Source organism: Puntigrus tetrazona, chromosome 12 (assembly GCF_018831695.1).
Source record: "Puntigrus tetrazona isolate hp1 chromosome 12, ASM1883169v1, whole genome shotgun sequence".
NCBI classification, from domain to species: Eukaryota; Metazoa; Chordata; class Actinopteri; order Cypriniformes; family Cyprinidae; genus Puntigrus; species Puntigrus tetrazona.
The window spans coordinates 11,463,326-11,480,397 of NC_056710.1; the positions used below are offsets into that span (position 1 = coordinate 11,463,326).

Here is a 17,072-nt window from a genome sequence, read left to right on the forward strand (position 1 = left end):
TTAGGATCTCAGATTACCACTCATCAAATTCAACACATTAATAATGATGTTAAGAGGGTGGATGGGATCATCTTTTTTCCTTTCTGGCATGTTTCCTGCATATCCATCCATCTATATAATTTATTGCATGCATTATCATTCAGAGGGTGACATTTGATGGTAATACGAATAATTTGCACAAAATTAATTTATTGATGCTACTGAAAATATCTGATTGACGTCTAAACCACTTTATGTTATAGGCGTGCTGTTGTAATTATTAAAAAGTTGCACTGTTGGCATTACAGCTTTATTTATTCAGGTTTCTATTTAATTAGTTATCTATTTATGCTCATGGAAGATGTGTGATTAAAAAAGTATGGTGTGATTTGCACTGCAATAGAGTTCTATGCAAATGCGACCTGGCAAACAAATGAATAAACAAACCTTGAATAAAACTGTGTATGTGATAAGTTTAACATGCATTTCATTTGGATGTGCATTTCATTGGAATCCCAAATGTGCCACACTTAGGTAGATGTGTAGTTTGTAGTGTAGGATTGCAAATCAGTTCTTTCAGAATGATAAATGTAAGCCTTGCGGTGCAGATAAACCTGTCCGATCTGTTTCACAAAAGAGAGAAATAAATAAATGCTACGCGTTCCATTGTTTTCCATGATGTGTGCGAGCTTGGTTTAGCAGCTTTGTTTCTGGATGAAAAACACTGAGTTAGGATTTTGAGTATATTGCGCAGTCTTTGTTTTTTGGTGTGAGTTTGAGAGTGTGTGTATTCATATGAAAACCACCCTGTGAGAATTCAAGGCTGTACAGGGGTACATGCATCCAGGAGTGAAGGAACACATTGTACTATCATTTACTGCCACACAGTTTGCCACGTGGCAAAGCACACGATTTACTGCGGAGTGTGTGTGAGCCTAAGAGAAGAGAGAGAGATGGCATGTTTTTATGTGCAATGCAAAGCCAGCGAACTGTTTGAACTGGTAAAGGTTAATACATATTAATACGAATTTCCATGATCAATTTTCAACCATGGAGAATTGCTTTCATATCTGATACAGAAATCAATAAGAGACGTCTAAATCTGTGTTTTTAGGTTTTTTTTCAGCTTGTCATAACAGATCCTTGAGTGCTTTCGTGGGATTCAAACATCCAACTTTTAAAGTTTCATGTACTAAGAGGTATGAAAAACATCAACAAATAAGAATGCATTTAATATATATTTTAATCCTTTTAGAATTTAAAAAAAATATATTACATATATAATACAAATGTATTATGTATTTAAATGTAATTATATTTACTCGAACAGTTTATGTTCAAACCCACTACCTCTCAGGAAATTAGAAAATCCCTTTAGTTTAAAATAATTAAACACCATGTTAGTATTGTGGCTGTGACATGAGATTACAGTATATGCAATCAGTCGTCCCTACCTTACTACACATTGACAGACGACACATTAGTAGCCTTTATTTGGGATCTTCATAAGTCAGGGTCTTAGTGGGTGTTCAAACTATTCAATGATAATAATATATAATAATAAATTGAGGAAATGAAATTCGGAATGATGTGGGAACATCTGATGGCCATAATGCTGATACAGATTTTTTCTGATGTCTTGTGAAAGGGGCTGACGACAAGATTCTTTAGGGAGTGAAGGGTAATCTCCTATCTGTGTGCTCTGGAGATATGGTATTTTCATGGTCTAAACACCAGATGAGTCGAGGAACCCTCACAACAATGAAATACAGCAGGTACAGTAAGGACATTTTCAGGAAGCTATAAGAGTAGTTCTCTGTGCAAATACTTAGAATTTATATGTTGGAACAGGGGATGGATAAAGACATATATGGCAGATGAAGGTTGTACGTGTGTAACAATCTATACACTAGATTGGGAGAATAGGACATGAGGGAGAGGTTTGGGGAGGGCACATTTCCTTTACATAGCTCTAGCAGATGGCTCTCACGGGTCTGATATGTACGATGACAGCTAATAACCCGTGATATAGAGCCTCATTCCAGCCCAGCAGGTCGGCTTCAGCATTCAGTTAGAGCTGGTGGCTCACTTACCCGATAAACACTGTGGAAGTTACCTTCAGTTCCCAGTCTGATGTGTAAATCGAAGCCCTCACTCAACATCAAAGTGACAGGAGCCACAATCGTCCGTTTCCACCACTAAATGGCGTACACACGGTCGCACACCCCACTAAGTCCCAATAGATCACCCTCAACCACGAGAGTATCCATCATTTTTGCAGCGCAAGGCAAACTGAGCCAAAACATAGTGAAGGATAAGACATAATGGTCTGCGGTAGTATGGCCAAAAGGTTCAGGATTTGAGAGGGTAAATGAAGAATGGAAAATCAACACTTCACTGGGCTCTCGAGTAAGACAATTATGGCAATTATTTTTACTAAACAGGGAAAATTGAAAAGAGTGAAGAGTGAAGAGTGAAGATGAGTGTGGATATTACGACGCGCAAATTAAAGAATACAGAAGCAACATCTCAACTAACGCAAAATACTATGCGCCGTACAAATTAGCATAATAACAAATAAAGAATAAAGAAATAAACAAGCCACAGTACGTTGAAAAGAACAGAAGGCCAAAAAGTGAAGGTTCAAGAGAAGTTGGTGAAAACGTGATTCATTTGAATACTCTCATCCCATAAATTTTGCTTCTGAAACTCCTACAAATGCATATTTATTAAGGTCAGGAGCAAAAATAACTGTGTCCATGCCTTTTCAGCGTTACAGTCTTTAGTAAAACCTGACAGTACTATTTTAACGGCAAAAGACGGTTTGTGTAGACGCAAGGTGTTAGTAAAACTTACCCTCAAGCGTTTCTTTTACAATACTTAACTCCCGAGCTAATTAGTCTTATGAGCAAAAACATATATACTGTAGATATGAAAACGTGGTCCTCCACTTACCAGAGAGAGGTGGTGGAGATGTAGTGCACCATTTGAATGAAGGGGAGAGGATCCGAAGTGGCTCCACAGTTATTACAAACACACTGGAAGAGAGAGTAAACACAATTAGAATGCACCATTAGAATGCACACCAAATACATTAAAAATGTAATATTTTCCTCCAACCTGTTCGAAAAGTGTCATGGCAAACTTCTGATGTGGGATGCAATGCTTGGCTGTGCAGATGTCCTCCTTGGTCTCGTCCGAGATGTGGAAGTGGATCCGCATCAGGAGGTTCTCCTGAAGAAAACCAACACAGACAGTTTGGATCTTTTCTAGTAAATGTAAGTCTGTGTGTGTGTGAGCTCATTGGCTTTCTCATCCCTTTGATCTGGCTCTGATAAACAATTCTGGAACAAGATGTTTAGCTCCAGTGCAATACAGCATGCTGGTTATTTCTGAAGCATTTAAAGAGCGAGGCATCTTTGAACGGGTGTTTGTGTATGTGTGTCAGAGCGAGTGAGTTGTGTGGTCCGGCTCTTATATTCATTTTTCTCTGTCAGCATTCACTTCACGTTAATCTGATCAAGTGAGAACAACACATCTATTTTTCATAAGAATCCTTTTGATTCCCTGGCTGAACAAATTTAAAATCAATCGATCACGCTGCAAGTTCCTGACAAAGGAATACAGGGTGAATGAGGGAGTGGGAGAGAAAGTGAAAGGGGTGAATAAGACCATACATCAAATCTCTAGTTCCCTTCCTTTCATCTCGCTAACAGCCGCGGAGCACGCCTGCAACACCCCTACAACTACCACTGCTGGAGAAATGGCTTTAAAATCAAAGCTCCCCAAGCAACATGCTACTCACTTTTAATCAAAACAGTTAAACTATAGTGGGGCTGCAACTTAAAAAAAAACAAAAAAAACAATCTACACTATAAAATTACTAAGGAACAGCATTTTCATTAAATCTAAGGTAACAAAACTTTATAGTTTTATATATAAATATTATAATTTCTATATAAATATGATCAGACCACAGTTTACCAAACATGAAAATATTAAATGTGACCGCATTAAACTCATAACATAAGTATATAACTAATAAAAAATGTATAGGGAAACAGAACATCCCATCAGGCAATCCTGAAATGTAATATAATTGAATAAAATTTCTTTCTTTCTTTCTTCTATCTATCTATCTATCTATCTATCTATCTATCTATCTATCTATCTATCTATCTATCTATCTATCTATCTATCTATCCATTGTTTTTCTCAAAATAAAATAAAACTACCAACATTTTTTTTTTAGTCTTTTATATTGTATTAAAGTATTTACAGTGATATTTTAAAGTACCCATGTTTTTATAATTCCTTTTTTGTTTCTTTTTCACCTTTTCAGCTTTAACAGTTTTAGGTAGCTATAGCACTGCTACTGAAAAAAATATACATTAATTTTGGCATTTATTGTAAAGAAATAAAGCCGCTAAAATATTCAACAAAAAATGGTTTGTGTGGTTCGAAATGTATATTTTTCAACAAGACAAAAGTATTAGGGACACTTTATCAATGTCACTCAGCTAAAAAGCTTTGTGTGCAATATTATAAAAAAATCAGTAAAGCAGCATTATCTTATACTACTCTTTGCAAAAAAGTTTTCTAAAGGACTTGAAACAGTTAAGCTAGTTACACAACAAAACAAAATATATAAAAAGGCAAGTTACTACCACAAGTACTGCTAGTTATCTACTTCCCAACGCTCATAACTCTGAGTTCACTGAGCTTGTAAATAGACTCTTCACATACTGCATTCAACCTAATTTTTCACTCTGAAAAATATCACATCTCACGCCCTCCGCTAGACACTTCTCATTGAGTATCACACAACAAATCATTAGTGTATGGAGCGTTTCATTTCCTGCTCAGATAATAACGCAGCTATTTATGCAGGGCTGCAGATGTGCAGAGGAGCGAGGAAGAAATGAAGAGTTGGCATTTCGCTAATGTACTGCCTGTCGTCTGGTGCACGTGAGGAGAGGGGTCGCGTCTAAAAGCGGAGACGGATGGCGCGCCGAGCTCTTTGGCCCCGTGCCTACGTCTGCCTCGCAAATGCGGCAGTCAAATAAATGGGAGAAATCATGGCAGCTCCATTCAACAGATCCTCTGCTAAAAATAATGAGCCCACGACAAAAACAGACCTTTGTTACCGAACTGCAGACGAGGTGCTAATTGAACTAAATAACACTTTGATGATGCTGTCTTTTGTGACCTTATGAGTAAGCACAGCTGCATTCACAGATCTATGGCAGAAAAGCCCTGACATAGACAGTACTGGCTGCATATAAATGGGTATTTAAGATGGAGCCAATCACAGGGTCTCTCGGCGAGCTATCTTGATTGGACAGCTCAGCCGCTCGCCCGTGAATGATCGTTCAATTGCTTATTTGCTTAAAAGCAATTATCTGTATTGATGCTCACGCGGTGTGTCCTTTAAGGACATAAATGTGAGATAAACACAATCTATGGTCCTTAATCAGGTCCGGGCCGAATAATCAGGTCCGGGGATTAGAGGAGTGGGTTGAGGAGTACAGGAAGACCTATAGAAAGCTTCCACATCCTTAATGATGCTATCTGAGATCATTTAAAGGAACAGCAGGGGCCGTATATATACCTGCCAACTCCTGCTGCCAAATGCCCATGATGCTGCTGCCATAAGCCCATGACGCCTATGGCCATAAATCTAAATGTCCACTTAAAAACCGCTCCGCTACACGGGCAACAACAAAGTGTTCTTAGATTCAGTGTGAGACATTTTTACTTTTACTTTAATTGATCTAAAGTGGGCACTTTATTGCAGTCCATGTAGCAGTTCTTGAACACTTTTGGGTGATATTGTTAAAAAAAGACAAAACCTTTTTTTTTTTATAAAATGTTAACTGAAATAAAAAGTAACATAAGCAGAAAAAACTTATTTTATTTTAGTTTTTGATACATGGTAAATCACACTAGAACATGCTGAGAAATTTAATTTTGGAAAACATTTTAAATTGTTTAAAACGCTTTAAAGTAATTGTAAAAAAGTAAATAAATAAATAAAATATCAAAACCAATACAAAGATTGATAAAATAAATAAAATAAAAATATCCGATAATAATGAAACAAATACAAAACTTAACAAAAAAAAAAAGTACTGAAATGGATTCTCTGATGAGAATGAGTAGAAACTTTTTGGGACCTTTTTTGTATCCTTGGACGAGGTAATCTTAGAATGCATTGTGACAAGCTCAGTAAAAATGTGCAATTAAGATATTTTATTCAGCACTTCAAACTAGTTTGATCTAATTAAAATGGAGTATTTCATACAGCATGTGTGTGCTATGTATCTTCATTGCTTTTTGATTATCAAGTTGCTATTTTAACCACATGCTAGGTCCACACAAATCTAGAATGACCTGTGAGTGGTAGTTATGGCTCTTTTGAATTTCAGTTGATGAATGTGAATGTCTTTTAATGGACTTTTTTATAAAAAACATTTTTACTGGGCTTGTCAAAACGCATTGTAGAATTGCCTCATCCTAGAAAGATACAGTGGGCCCAAAAGGTTTTTGGATAGAAACGTCTTAAAAATATATGATTTTTTTTGTGCATTAGCTCTTTTTGAGCATTTTACATATTAAAACAGATATAATGTTTCAAAATATGATGAACTATCTTTGACTTTTCTGCTTGAGGAAATTGGCTGTAAAAAATTTGCCTGGTGGTTAAAAGTCACTGTACAATGGCCCAGACTTGTTCTAAAAGTTAGTTCTGAGAAAAAATCTATTGTATTTTTATTTATTTTTTTGCAAATGTGAATTGATTTGACAAAACATCCACTATGTTGGAAAGCTCTAAAAACACAGTAAGAATTTACATAAGATCATACTACATAGTAGACAAAATCTTTCTCCCAAAAACAGAAAGACATGCAGTTACAGAAGGAAGAACAGTTAAATATGAATCAACCTCTGAGGGTTTCATTTAAAGTCTCATCGCATTCTCAGAGAATCCTATCAACCAGCCATTTTGAATCAAATATACTTATCAAAGATACGCCAACACGTCCTGCCAGAAACGTCACCGAGACACATCTTCTTCAGTACATGGAGGAATTTATGAATATTACAAAAAGTTGTCAAACTTCAGCTGTCTGCGTTCCTCCGGAGTTATTTTCCCTACTCTGCTCAGACTTCATGTTTCCATTTCTACCACTCTTCAAACCACACAAGGATGAGCACAAGCAGCAGTGCTTGAAATTCAACACCTAACATCTCTGGAATCTGAGATCAAGGTTGACAAAATCCAAGAGAAGAGCGGAAAAAGACAGAAATGGGAAAGGGGACGCGAGGAGAGACGAAAGTAAGGTTGAGGAGAGGTGAGAGGAGGAAATGCCTGAGAGAGAAAGAGGGATGAGAAAGCTGATCATTGTGTCAGCAAAAACAGAAAGTAACTTATAAGGAGAAAGTGGGGAAGAAAAGGGTGAAATGGGGATAAAACAAAAGTCTTACGAAACACTCGGCCGCGTCGTCCATGATGCCCAGCTGGAAGCGTTGCTCGTCTTGGAAGGTTTTGGCCAGAGCGCTGCGCAGAGCGTCCGATGGGAGCACCTTCTCGCTGCTGAACTGGAACTGGGCGAAGATGCTCTGAAACCACAAACAGCAGCCCAAAGTAAGAGCGAGAAACTGATGCAACTAAGACATGCCACAGCATACAACAGCTTTCATCAGCCTGCCCGCTCACTGTGGAGAGAATACACACGTCGAGAGAGGAGGGCTGACATACTGTACTGTAAAAACATGACACTGCAATACAACCAATCACAGTCTCTGTTAAAAGAAATCAATAAACAAACACACAGGCTGTGTTTCAAAACCTAGCAACTTGCCTACTTGGTCCTTAAACAGCATTTTTGTATAAAACTGCAAAAAATGCAGTCTAGCTGTGCAAACATGTTAACGTGGTTTCAGTGCTTTTACTACAATAAAACACTGCTTAAATTTCATACGATAACATTCCACTAACACTGTTTAAACAGTCATCTCGAAACTTTTCCGTGTAGACAATTTTGGCAAAAGAGGCCAAAAATACAAACATGTCAAATTCTAAATTACTTAAGTAAAGAGAAATAGAAACATAAAACGTAGTTTAGTTCATGCCCAGATCTAGAATCTAATCACTGAAGGTGCTCTAACCTTAATACATAAAGTTTATAAACATTTTAGTGCCGTACATTGCACTAAAATCACTTAAAAAAGAAGCCATTCATATTAGTTCACAAAGTTATGTTATAATCAATGAAGTTCTCTATGCTGTATAATGAATGTCTGTCTTATTTATACTGTGTTTACTTTTTGTTATAACAAGATGATTTGTGCCGAACACCTAAGCCGTTTTGAGCGATAAGTGGATTCAAACTGCAATGCCTCTGATTGGTTGTTGCATTCAAGAAATCAACAGATACGTCTGTGATTGGCTACATTGCAAAATTACACTGAAATAGAAACTCATCTCCAGAGTGCAAACCATAAAGCACTGGAAAGTTTGCCAAATCTGCAATGAAATGCCATTATTACAGCATTAACTGAGGGTGCTATTGATTTTGTTAGCACCCTCCAGCACCCCTGCAGAGCCAAGTCTGGATTAGGCAGTAATGTTTAGACAGCCATATATAAGTATGTAAGAAAAATTACTAAGTAGGAAGGTTTTTTGTTGTTGTACTTTAACAGCTAGTGTTTAAACAGATTTGAATGTCCAATAAAGCCAAGATGTTCCAGTGTGCCAACTAATTCTGTTTAAATGGACATCTCAGTGGGTTTTGAAACACAGCAAATGCTGAAATGTGTCTAAGTAGGCAGCTAACAAAATTTTTTAACAGCTAATATTGGAACGTGTCCAAATGCCCAAAACGAATTCAATGTATAAACAACTGATGCACACGTGTCTAAAAATGGCCAAAATGCTTTAATTACTGGGAAAATTTGTGGTCGGTAAGCCATACAATCAAACTTCCTCACAACATTTTGTGGAGTCTCACTCTACTATTTTGACTGGACAAGCTGGTTCCTGTAGAGGTGATTGGGAAACATCTGACTAAGATACTAAGCTCATTAACAGTGAACATTCAAACAAACGCAGAGTCCTAAAAGCCTGCGGTGGAATCTGTTCTACTGTCCATCAGCATTGGCACTGTTATTGAAGCCAATGAACAACGACTGCAACACAATGCTCTCTCACCAGAGGACATCCTGATAAGCTGAATAAATGGACTCGGGCGAAACTCATAGTGCAAAGGCAAATATTTGCTGCGGCTGCAAACACACACACATACTGCAGATTTAAAACCCTCATATATGCAGTGGGCACACTGCCCAAGGCAGCCCCCCTATATATGGAGGTGGAATGGGGGGTTTTCCCCTGAGCGGGACAGGGCCGGTGGCTTTGGAACAGGTAATGCAGTGTGCTGACTGCACTGCGCCAAGGAGAGAGAGAAAGAGGATGGAGGGAGGGTGGAAGAAAATGAGAGAAAGAGTGGGAGGGACAGACGTAGAGGGTTATGTACCCCACTGAGGAAACTCGATGAGAGGAAAATTCAGCCACTGCATCATTTCCCCATGCAGCTCTAATCACACACTGTTCAGCCCAGCTAAGAGCCTGGAGTGATTTTCGCCTATGGACATATTTTAATGTCCTCTTCCTTCCCCATCTCTCTCTCTCTCTGTGAGCTGATGAAACACTCAGGACAGATAAGGGCCAAATGGAAGTCTGGTGTGTGTACGCAGCAAATATATCACTCGGGCAATCAGTGCTCAACAGAACTGCAGTTCTGTTCTACTCTTCTCAGCGTGTGCAGGGCGGCTGCATACACCTTCACAAGCTCACGACAAACTCTACGCTTGGATCTCATGTAGCAGAATGTATCTGAAGAAAACTCTTCTTAAAGTTTGAGACACTAGTTTCTATGCACTTTCTTATTCTTAGGCAGGTAAGGTGTGTGTGTCTGACACACTCAACCCATCACTGTTTCTGCTTTGAAAACATTAAAGATACAACTGGAAATGTGCATAGAATTTCTGTTCCTCCAAAAGTAATAAAGCCACTGAAAAAGTGCTTAATCAGCCAGAACTGGTTTGCTGGTGTTCGCTAGTTTGAGCTGGTTTTAAAGGCACAGGTAAGGCTCTACGTGATCCCAGCTAAAGAATAAGATCTTGTCTAGAGAAACCATCTAAAAAAAAAGAAAGACATTGTTTTCTTGCACTAGCTTTGGATGTGAGAAATGGCAGATCATTTCGCTATATAAGGATCGAGTAGAGACCTTTCAAACTGTCCTGAAAATGCAATTTGGACCTTCAACCTATTGGTCCCCACTGATGTCCACTATAAATAAAAGATCCTGGAAGGATTTCCTCAAAAACATATTTGACATGAGCATCTTCAGTGAAATGGAGGTGCGTAAATGATAAGGAAATTGAAAGTGAACTAATCCTTTAAGGCCGAAAGACAACATTTTGAGTATTTCAGTCTTGTTTTAAGGTGCGTTCCACACTGCTGGACTGCCTTAGTGTTTTTTTTTTTTTTTTCAACAGATTGAGCATGTTGGAAGTGAAGCCTATTGGTACAAGAGATCGCTCTGATTGGCTATTCTCAGCAAAACAGTGCAAAAGAAGGAACACAGGAATGACAAAATGAAGCAAATTATTAAATTAAATGAAGCCAAACTATTACATACATTACATACTTGCTGGAATGGAGCATTATTTTCTCTCACACAAGCACAAAACATTCATACTAGTAGGCCGTTCGCTGTAGCCTTTGTGGTGCATTCAAACACAACTTTTCAGCTGAGACAAAGAAAATGTGAGGAGAAAACCAATATCAGCTTTTGTTGTCGCTAGCTTTCATAGTGGTTTGGTTTGTCTGGGCTATTATTGTCCTGGCCAGGCTGGTCTCTAGTTTGTAAAGCTAGCTAAAGACTGCCCAAAAACCTTCTAAAATCAGCCAACAGACCAACCTAACCAACAGTGGAGATAAGTAAAGTTTAGGGAGTTTTCTCAGCAGGAACATATTGATTATTTAAAAAAATAAATCAAAATTTAGTGGCTCATGCTCTAGTTAACCTGATACTTGCCTCAAACAAAACTTTGAGTTTCTTTGAAAGACATGATGCAACTGAACTGAAAAATCTTCACAAATCCGGTGATTAGTTCACTCCCAGCCCAGCTTAACAAGCAAAAGTACCCGTCAACCAACTTCACTACAAAGTCTGTTTTGTGTCCGAAATCACGTCTGAATTTTGAACTTACTTAGAAGCCAGTGAAAAAGTTAGAATGTACTATATCCGCTTGTTGATATGGTTCTGCTCTTTTAGTGGTTTTTTTGTATACTATATACTGTAGAGGTATTTCATTCAGGATGCAATGGTTGCTTTTTATAGGCCAAATAGCTAGCTAATCAAAACTGACACATATGAACCACTCTGACCTTCCCAATAAGGATATTCATATAGCTAAACTTTCCAAGGTTCAGCCACAAACTGCCTTGAGCCTTTACATTATATTAGAGATTGTGTAGAACCGGGAATCCCATTTGAGGGTTGAGTGGTCCATGTGTGTAATAGCAGTGTGGCAGTGATGTAAAGTCCTTCTCGGCTCATACAAGGACAAGGAACCCAGTTGGCCTGGGTATACTCAAAACAAGTCCAGTCATATGCATACATTCACATATACACATAAACCACCAGAGATCGTGTTGTCAGCTGCGAGCCCTGAGGCGTAGCCTGTGAAATGAGACATTAACCTCCACTCAAAGACACAAGACACAGTCCTCAGCAGTGACACATATCATCTGCACTGCTCAAAACTCACAAGGGCAATGAGTACACACATGCACACACACCCTCAAAGGAGCAGCAATCTTGTGACGCACGTAAATATATTAATATTAAACACTCCCCAGGCTCAGTTTTCAAATTGCAGAGGGATTGAATCTCATGCTGATTATGAGTTTGTAATTGGGTTTAACTCAATCGTTGGCTCTCACTACATAAAACGGCACAAACATAGAGGTGTCACTGGAGCTTCTATAATAGGAAACATCATCGTAATAGAGGTGGCGGCTTGTGTGAGTGACTGTGACTTTGCATTTATTTTGTTTGTGTGAATGTGTGTGTGTGTTTGTTGCCTCCAGCGCTGCAGTTCCTCAGCGGGGCTGTTAGTCGGTAGAGGTCACCAACCTCAAGGCACTATCACACCTCGTGAAGTGGCAGTAATGTGGGCCCTTGCCACCCAATGTCACACTATGGCCTCTGTGACATGCAGCATCTCTGTTGACAAACAATGTAGGCTTAAAAATATGGTTAGTCCATTCAAATTATTTACTAGCCCAGGAACACTTCATTCAACTATATCAACCACAGTGAGTTTGTATGTCGATTCATATTCTCTTTTTAGGCCACTAAACGTGAGCTAAATGAGTTTTAAATTTATAATATGGCCATTGTTTGTTTTTAAATAATTAATAATTCATTCATTAATTTATAACTGTTACTGAGTTATGCACAAATGATTTCAAATAATATTTTACTGTTAAATCAAACACGCAAATAATAAATAAATACATTATAAAAAGTGTTAACTGCAGTATGAGCAACGGTACGGAAGTACAAAATTCAATTGAAGAGTAAATCCTGTATCACATTAAATGATATTTTGTTTATTGTATTATTCAGCAAAGACACAACTATTTTTAACACTGCTGATAATAAGAAATGTTTCTTGAGCATCGTATCAGCATATTAGAATGACTTCTGAGGCATTATAGTTTTGCGATCACAGAAATAAGTAACATTTTAAAATATATACCTGTATTCAAAATGTATATTTGTAAATCAAATAGATAAACAGACCCCAAACATTTGAACAGTAGTCAAAATGTCACTCAGAAAGAGATAAAATGCCAATAATTAACACAACTAAAGTAGTTGTAAGGTTGAAAACACAATGTAATCAAAGAGGGCAATCAGTAAATAATATTGGCCATTTGTTACTTCTGCATACTTCTGCAAACAATCAATGATTTTTTCATCTTCGTCCCCCTCAGCTAATTTGCATCTCAGTAAATGAACATGATATTCCCCACAGTGAGAACGCTTTCAAATAAATACATTTGAAGAATTCAGCGGTATCCAGAAAGGAACGGTGTGGCGAGGGCATATTTCAGCACTCATTAGTAGCGTTAGATCATTAAATTTCAATAACATGGCTGGCAAGCAGGCGGCTGGCGGGCGGCATGCGTGAGGAACTCTCAGAACTGATGAGCCGAAACTAACGTTTCTATATTAGAATTGAGAAAGGTGACGTAACGCATGCCAGTCAAGGCTGTAGCCAGAGAGCCACATGAGATCATACGCCACCAGAATCTGCCTCAGAGTCAGGCATTGAGCTTTATCACAGGGCCTGAACAGAAGCATGCCATCATGTTTTTAAGAGGAAAGACCAATGCCATGCTGAAAAATTACGCAGTCAACTCAACAACATTTGTCATTTCAGGTACTGCGAGACAAATTACTTCGAGAAGCGCAGTCATTCCTTTTCCCTTTCGAAACATAATGGAGGCTTACAGCTTGTTTGTTTGGACGTGATTAAAATTAAAGGTCTCTTTCCATGTCTGTTTTGTTCTGAATACATCACCTGGATGATATCATTTGCTTTTAGTCCCGAATGGTTTAACAGTGAATAGGAATGGAGCTAAATTTAACAACAGGTTTAATACGGTGAGAAAACAAGAGCGAGAGAGAAACTGCGAGAGTGTGAGAGACGATGAAAGAATGGAAGAGCAGAAGAAGGACGGGGATAACAGTTCCTGATGAACGCTCATAAATCCTGGCAAATATGTGAAAGCATTCTCATGATGCGGCTATGTGTAACCACAGCAGTGTAATTTCTGATGCCTCAGCACTTCACACACGTCATTTAGAGAGAGAGAGAGAGAGAGCACATTTCAATCACTGTGATGGATTTCACACAAGCTCATTTGTGTTTCACACCAACAAAGCAGCCCAGAGAAAACTGGACAAGAACATACAGCAAAGAGTTTCAATGAGATTCTATCTGTTCATCCATTTAACCATTCATCAAGGCATATATCCAGCTATCAAGCCATCTTTCTATAGATGATTATACAGGTCACTGAGAAACTTCTTCTCGTTGGTCCTCTTTCTCGTTGGTCAACTGCAAAACAAACCCAGACAAGGTCATCAGGACTTCTAATTCTCTTTTTATCATCTAGCTACCAAAATACCTACTTTCCTATTTACCCATCTATCCATCCATAAACCTGACCCAAATACATAAACAAGCAGTACAGACTAAGGACTATAAAGTGCAATTGGACTCAATTCCACACAGCCTACAGGCCACCAAAGCAGAATCTCACAACTAACTCCAAGGAAACCAACACCAAGCCTTTATTGCGTCACATGGGCGTAAAAATGGGCCATTAGAGCACAGAGTAGCCAAGGTAACAGGTAGCTGTGGAAACAGTGTAAGGTGCAGAACTTATGCATCAGCAGAAAAACTAAGTGTTCAGTTCGGAGAAACGCCCGGATATAAAATAAAGAGGTAAATCACACAACACCAGAGCAGGATTAAACCAGACACAAAGTAGAGAAAGAAAAAGACCTTTCAATCTATCAGGCTATTTGTACCTATCCTTTTCTCTCCAGCGCAAACACAGCCAACAAGAAGCGTTGGTATTTTTGGAAACAAATGGCCAAGTACAAATCTGACGGCAAAGATTTCTTTTAACACAAAACAAGGAGCCTCTTAAAGAAATATGTCAGTTTTGTGACTTCTTACTGGTATGTGACACCTTTAAATAGCACAGCTACTTTTAGCCTGAGGGCGACTAGAGAACAGGATATTGTTTGAGTGAGAGGCCTTTGCTTGTTATTTAAAAAGAGACCCGAGTTGCTTTTCCTAGCATATATCTCCCTCTCCTCCTCCTTCTCCTCCCATCTCTATCAGCCTCCAGGCAGGAAATTAAACAGACTTCCTCAAAAAAGAGCGACAGAGAGCTCTTGATGTAAAGAATCTCATTTTCATTCTGTTCCAGTGCTACAGTAAGGTCAGCGAGGAAGTCAATTAGTCCAAGCAGCCTCTACCCTCACCTTGCTGGATCATTAGGAGAGCAGCCTGGGCACTCTAGGAGAAGCCTGAAGCTACTTTTCTGAGAAGGAAGCACCTCTTGAACTGGCATGCACAACTGGGCCTTTTTTAGAAACCACCTGGTAACACTCACCTTCAGAGCGCAGAAGATGCACGAGTCCTCCATGCACTTGTGGGTGTTCAGTTGCCGGAAGCTTCGGCGGAAGATGTCGAGATGCCAAAGGACCTGTGGTGAAGAGAACAGAAGGGTTAAGTTAACTGGTCAAATTCAACTTTTAAGTGCCCATTAAAACAAACATGTCATAAACTGCCCAAGTTTTTCAGAGAAACCATTCCTGTTGAAAATACCAGCATGTTGTGTTTTGGATGACTTTACCCATCTTGAGATATAAACTTTTTAACTAGCTTCACCAGAAAGATGCCATTGGCTTGCTAGCTTCACCAAAAAGACCATGGTGGCTGACCACTATTTTTTTGTGGTGAACTTCATGGTGGTCCACCTGCTAGACCATCACCAGAGCAGAATGGACAGATGCTACCCAGCAGAACTAGCAAAATATTTCAAAACTGCAAGTGCAATACTGAAGAGTCATGCAACGTCATCGAAACAACGACGGTTTTCAAACAGACTGCATATTTTCATTGCTCAGAATTAACAAGAAGGTCCCATTCCGTGCCAAACTTCATTAGTTTGGCTTTTCAGAACACCCATGCAAACAAAACAACACTGAACACAGCCTCCACTTTTTGGGGGGGATAATTACTTTCTAAGTTGACTCTGCACAGGGATAGCATTAAGTCATTTACATTGAAAAGATGACACACTTCTGCTCTCACTCACCCTCGGGGCAGGTTTTCACATTACACAAAACAGCCCAGAGGCTTCCTGGCCCCGTCCCGCAGAGCTCGGCCAATATCTGCACAATCTTCCAATCCTCTCAATAAATACGAGCCAGTCCTGGCTGCTGCTCTCACTCTGATCATCTGCCAGCTGTCCACTCCACTTAATCCTCTCGGCAGACCAGGAATCCAGCACTTCCAGTGGCCGTCCCGGCTCCGGCTCCCGGTAGAACGAGAGGCAACGGAGAAGTCGGAGAGGAGGAAGGATGGAGCGGAAGACGGCAAGAAACAGAGATGTGAGGACACAAACTGTCTGGAAGAGAGAGGTGCGATCGCACATGAGGAAGAGAGATGGAGCAAAGGAAGGGGAGGGGGGTAGAGCGAGAGCGAGAGAGAGAGAGAGAGAGAGAGAGAGGGAGAGAGAGATGGAGAAGTGCGTAAGAATAAGAGCGCGTGTGGAGCGCAGAGGGGGAGATTGCTGCAGAGATATGGAGCTATGAATTACCGAGACCGAACATGCGGTACACGCTGCGGATCAGAGTTCTTTGGAGTTCACTTGCCCCGAGCACGACTCACACTCATCATATAGAGCGAGACGTAGAGAAACTGCAGAACTAAAGTGGAACAAACAGCGAGACTGCACCTTTACCCGCAAGCAACCATCTGGACCCGAACACACAGACACACCTCACCAATGATCAAAGCTTTATCCGTTCCTAATGCTTCCAACACTGCCAACTGGGCCCGAAAACAAACCCATAACATCATCATCATCCAAAACCGGGCTTATACACACACGCAGACCACACACATAACAGATCAGCATTGTTCTTCAGTGAAGCAACAAAAAAAAAAAAAGACAACAATGCAAAAAAGCTGCAAATCAGTTCTATCTGCTAACAATGCAGGAATGCCACACTCAGTTTGGGAAGCTGTGCTTTGTGATTCTACATTAGTCTCTCCATACATTACTGCAACTAATACACTGACACCGTACGGTTAATCCTCAAGTACGTTTGGTCATTGTCAAAGCACATATATTCCTAGCAGGAGTATTAAAAATATAATGTTATCCTAGTGGGTGATGCTAAATAACTTTTTTTCAGTAGGAA

At 39.4% G+C, this 17,072-nt stretch overlaps 1 protein-coding gene across 8 annotated transcripts in view; it reads right to left on the reverse strand.

Moving 5' to 3' along the window:
* usp54b (ubiquitin specific peptidase 54b) overlaps window positions 1–17,072 on the reverse strand; it is an 87,486-nt gene that overhangs the window by 22,557 nt on the left and 47,857 nt on the right. For 7 of the 8 annotated variants that reach the window (XM_043254125.1, XM_043254120.1, XM_043254119.1 and 4 more), the window contains 4 exons: window positions 15,254–15,346; window positions 7,468–7,602; window positions 3,100–3,213; window positions 2,935–3,017 (listed from right to left, as the gene is read on the reverse strand). In XM_043254125.1, the coding sequence (XP_043110060.1) occupies window positions 2,935–3,017; window positions 3,100–3,213; window positions 7,468–7,602; window positions 15,254–15,346 (425 nt within the window). Of the gene's footprint in view, window positions 1–2,934; window positions 3,018–3,099; window positions 3,214–7,467; window positions 7,603–15,253; window positions 15,347–15,961; window positions 16,273–17,072 lie in introns of those variants that run through there. The other variant, XM_043254124.1, reaches the window with a different exon arrangement.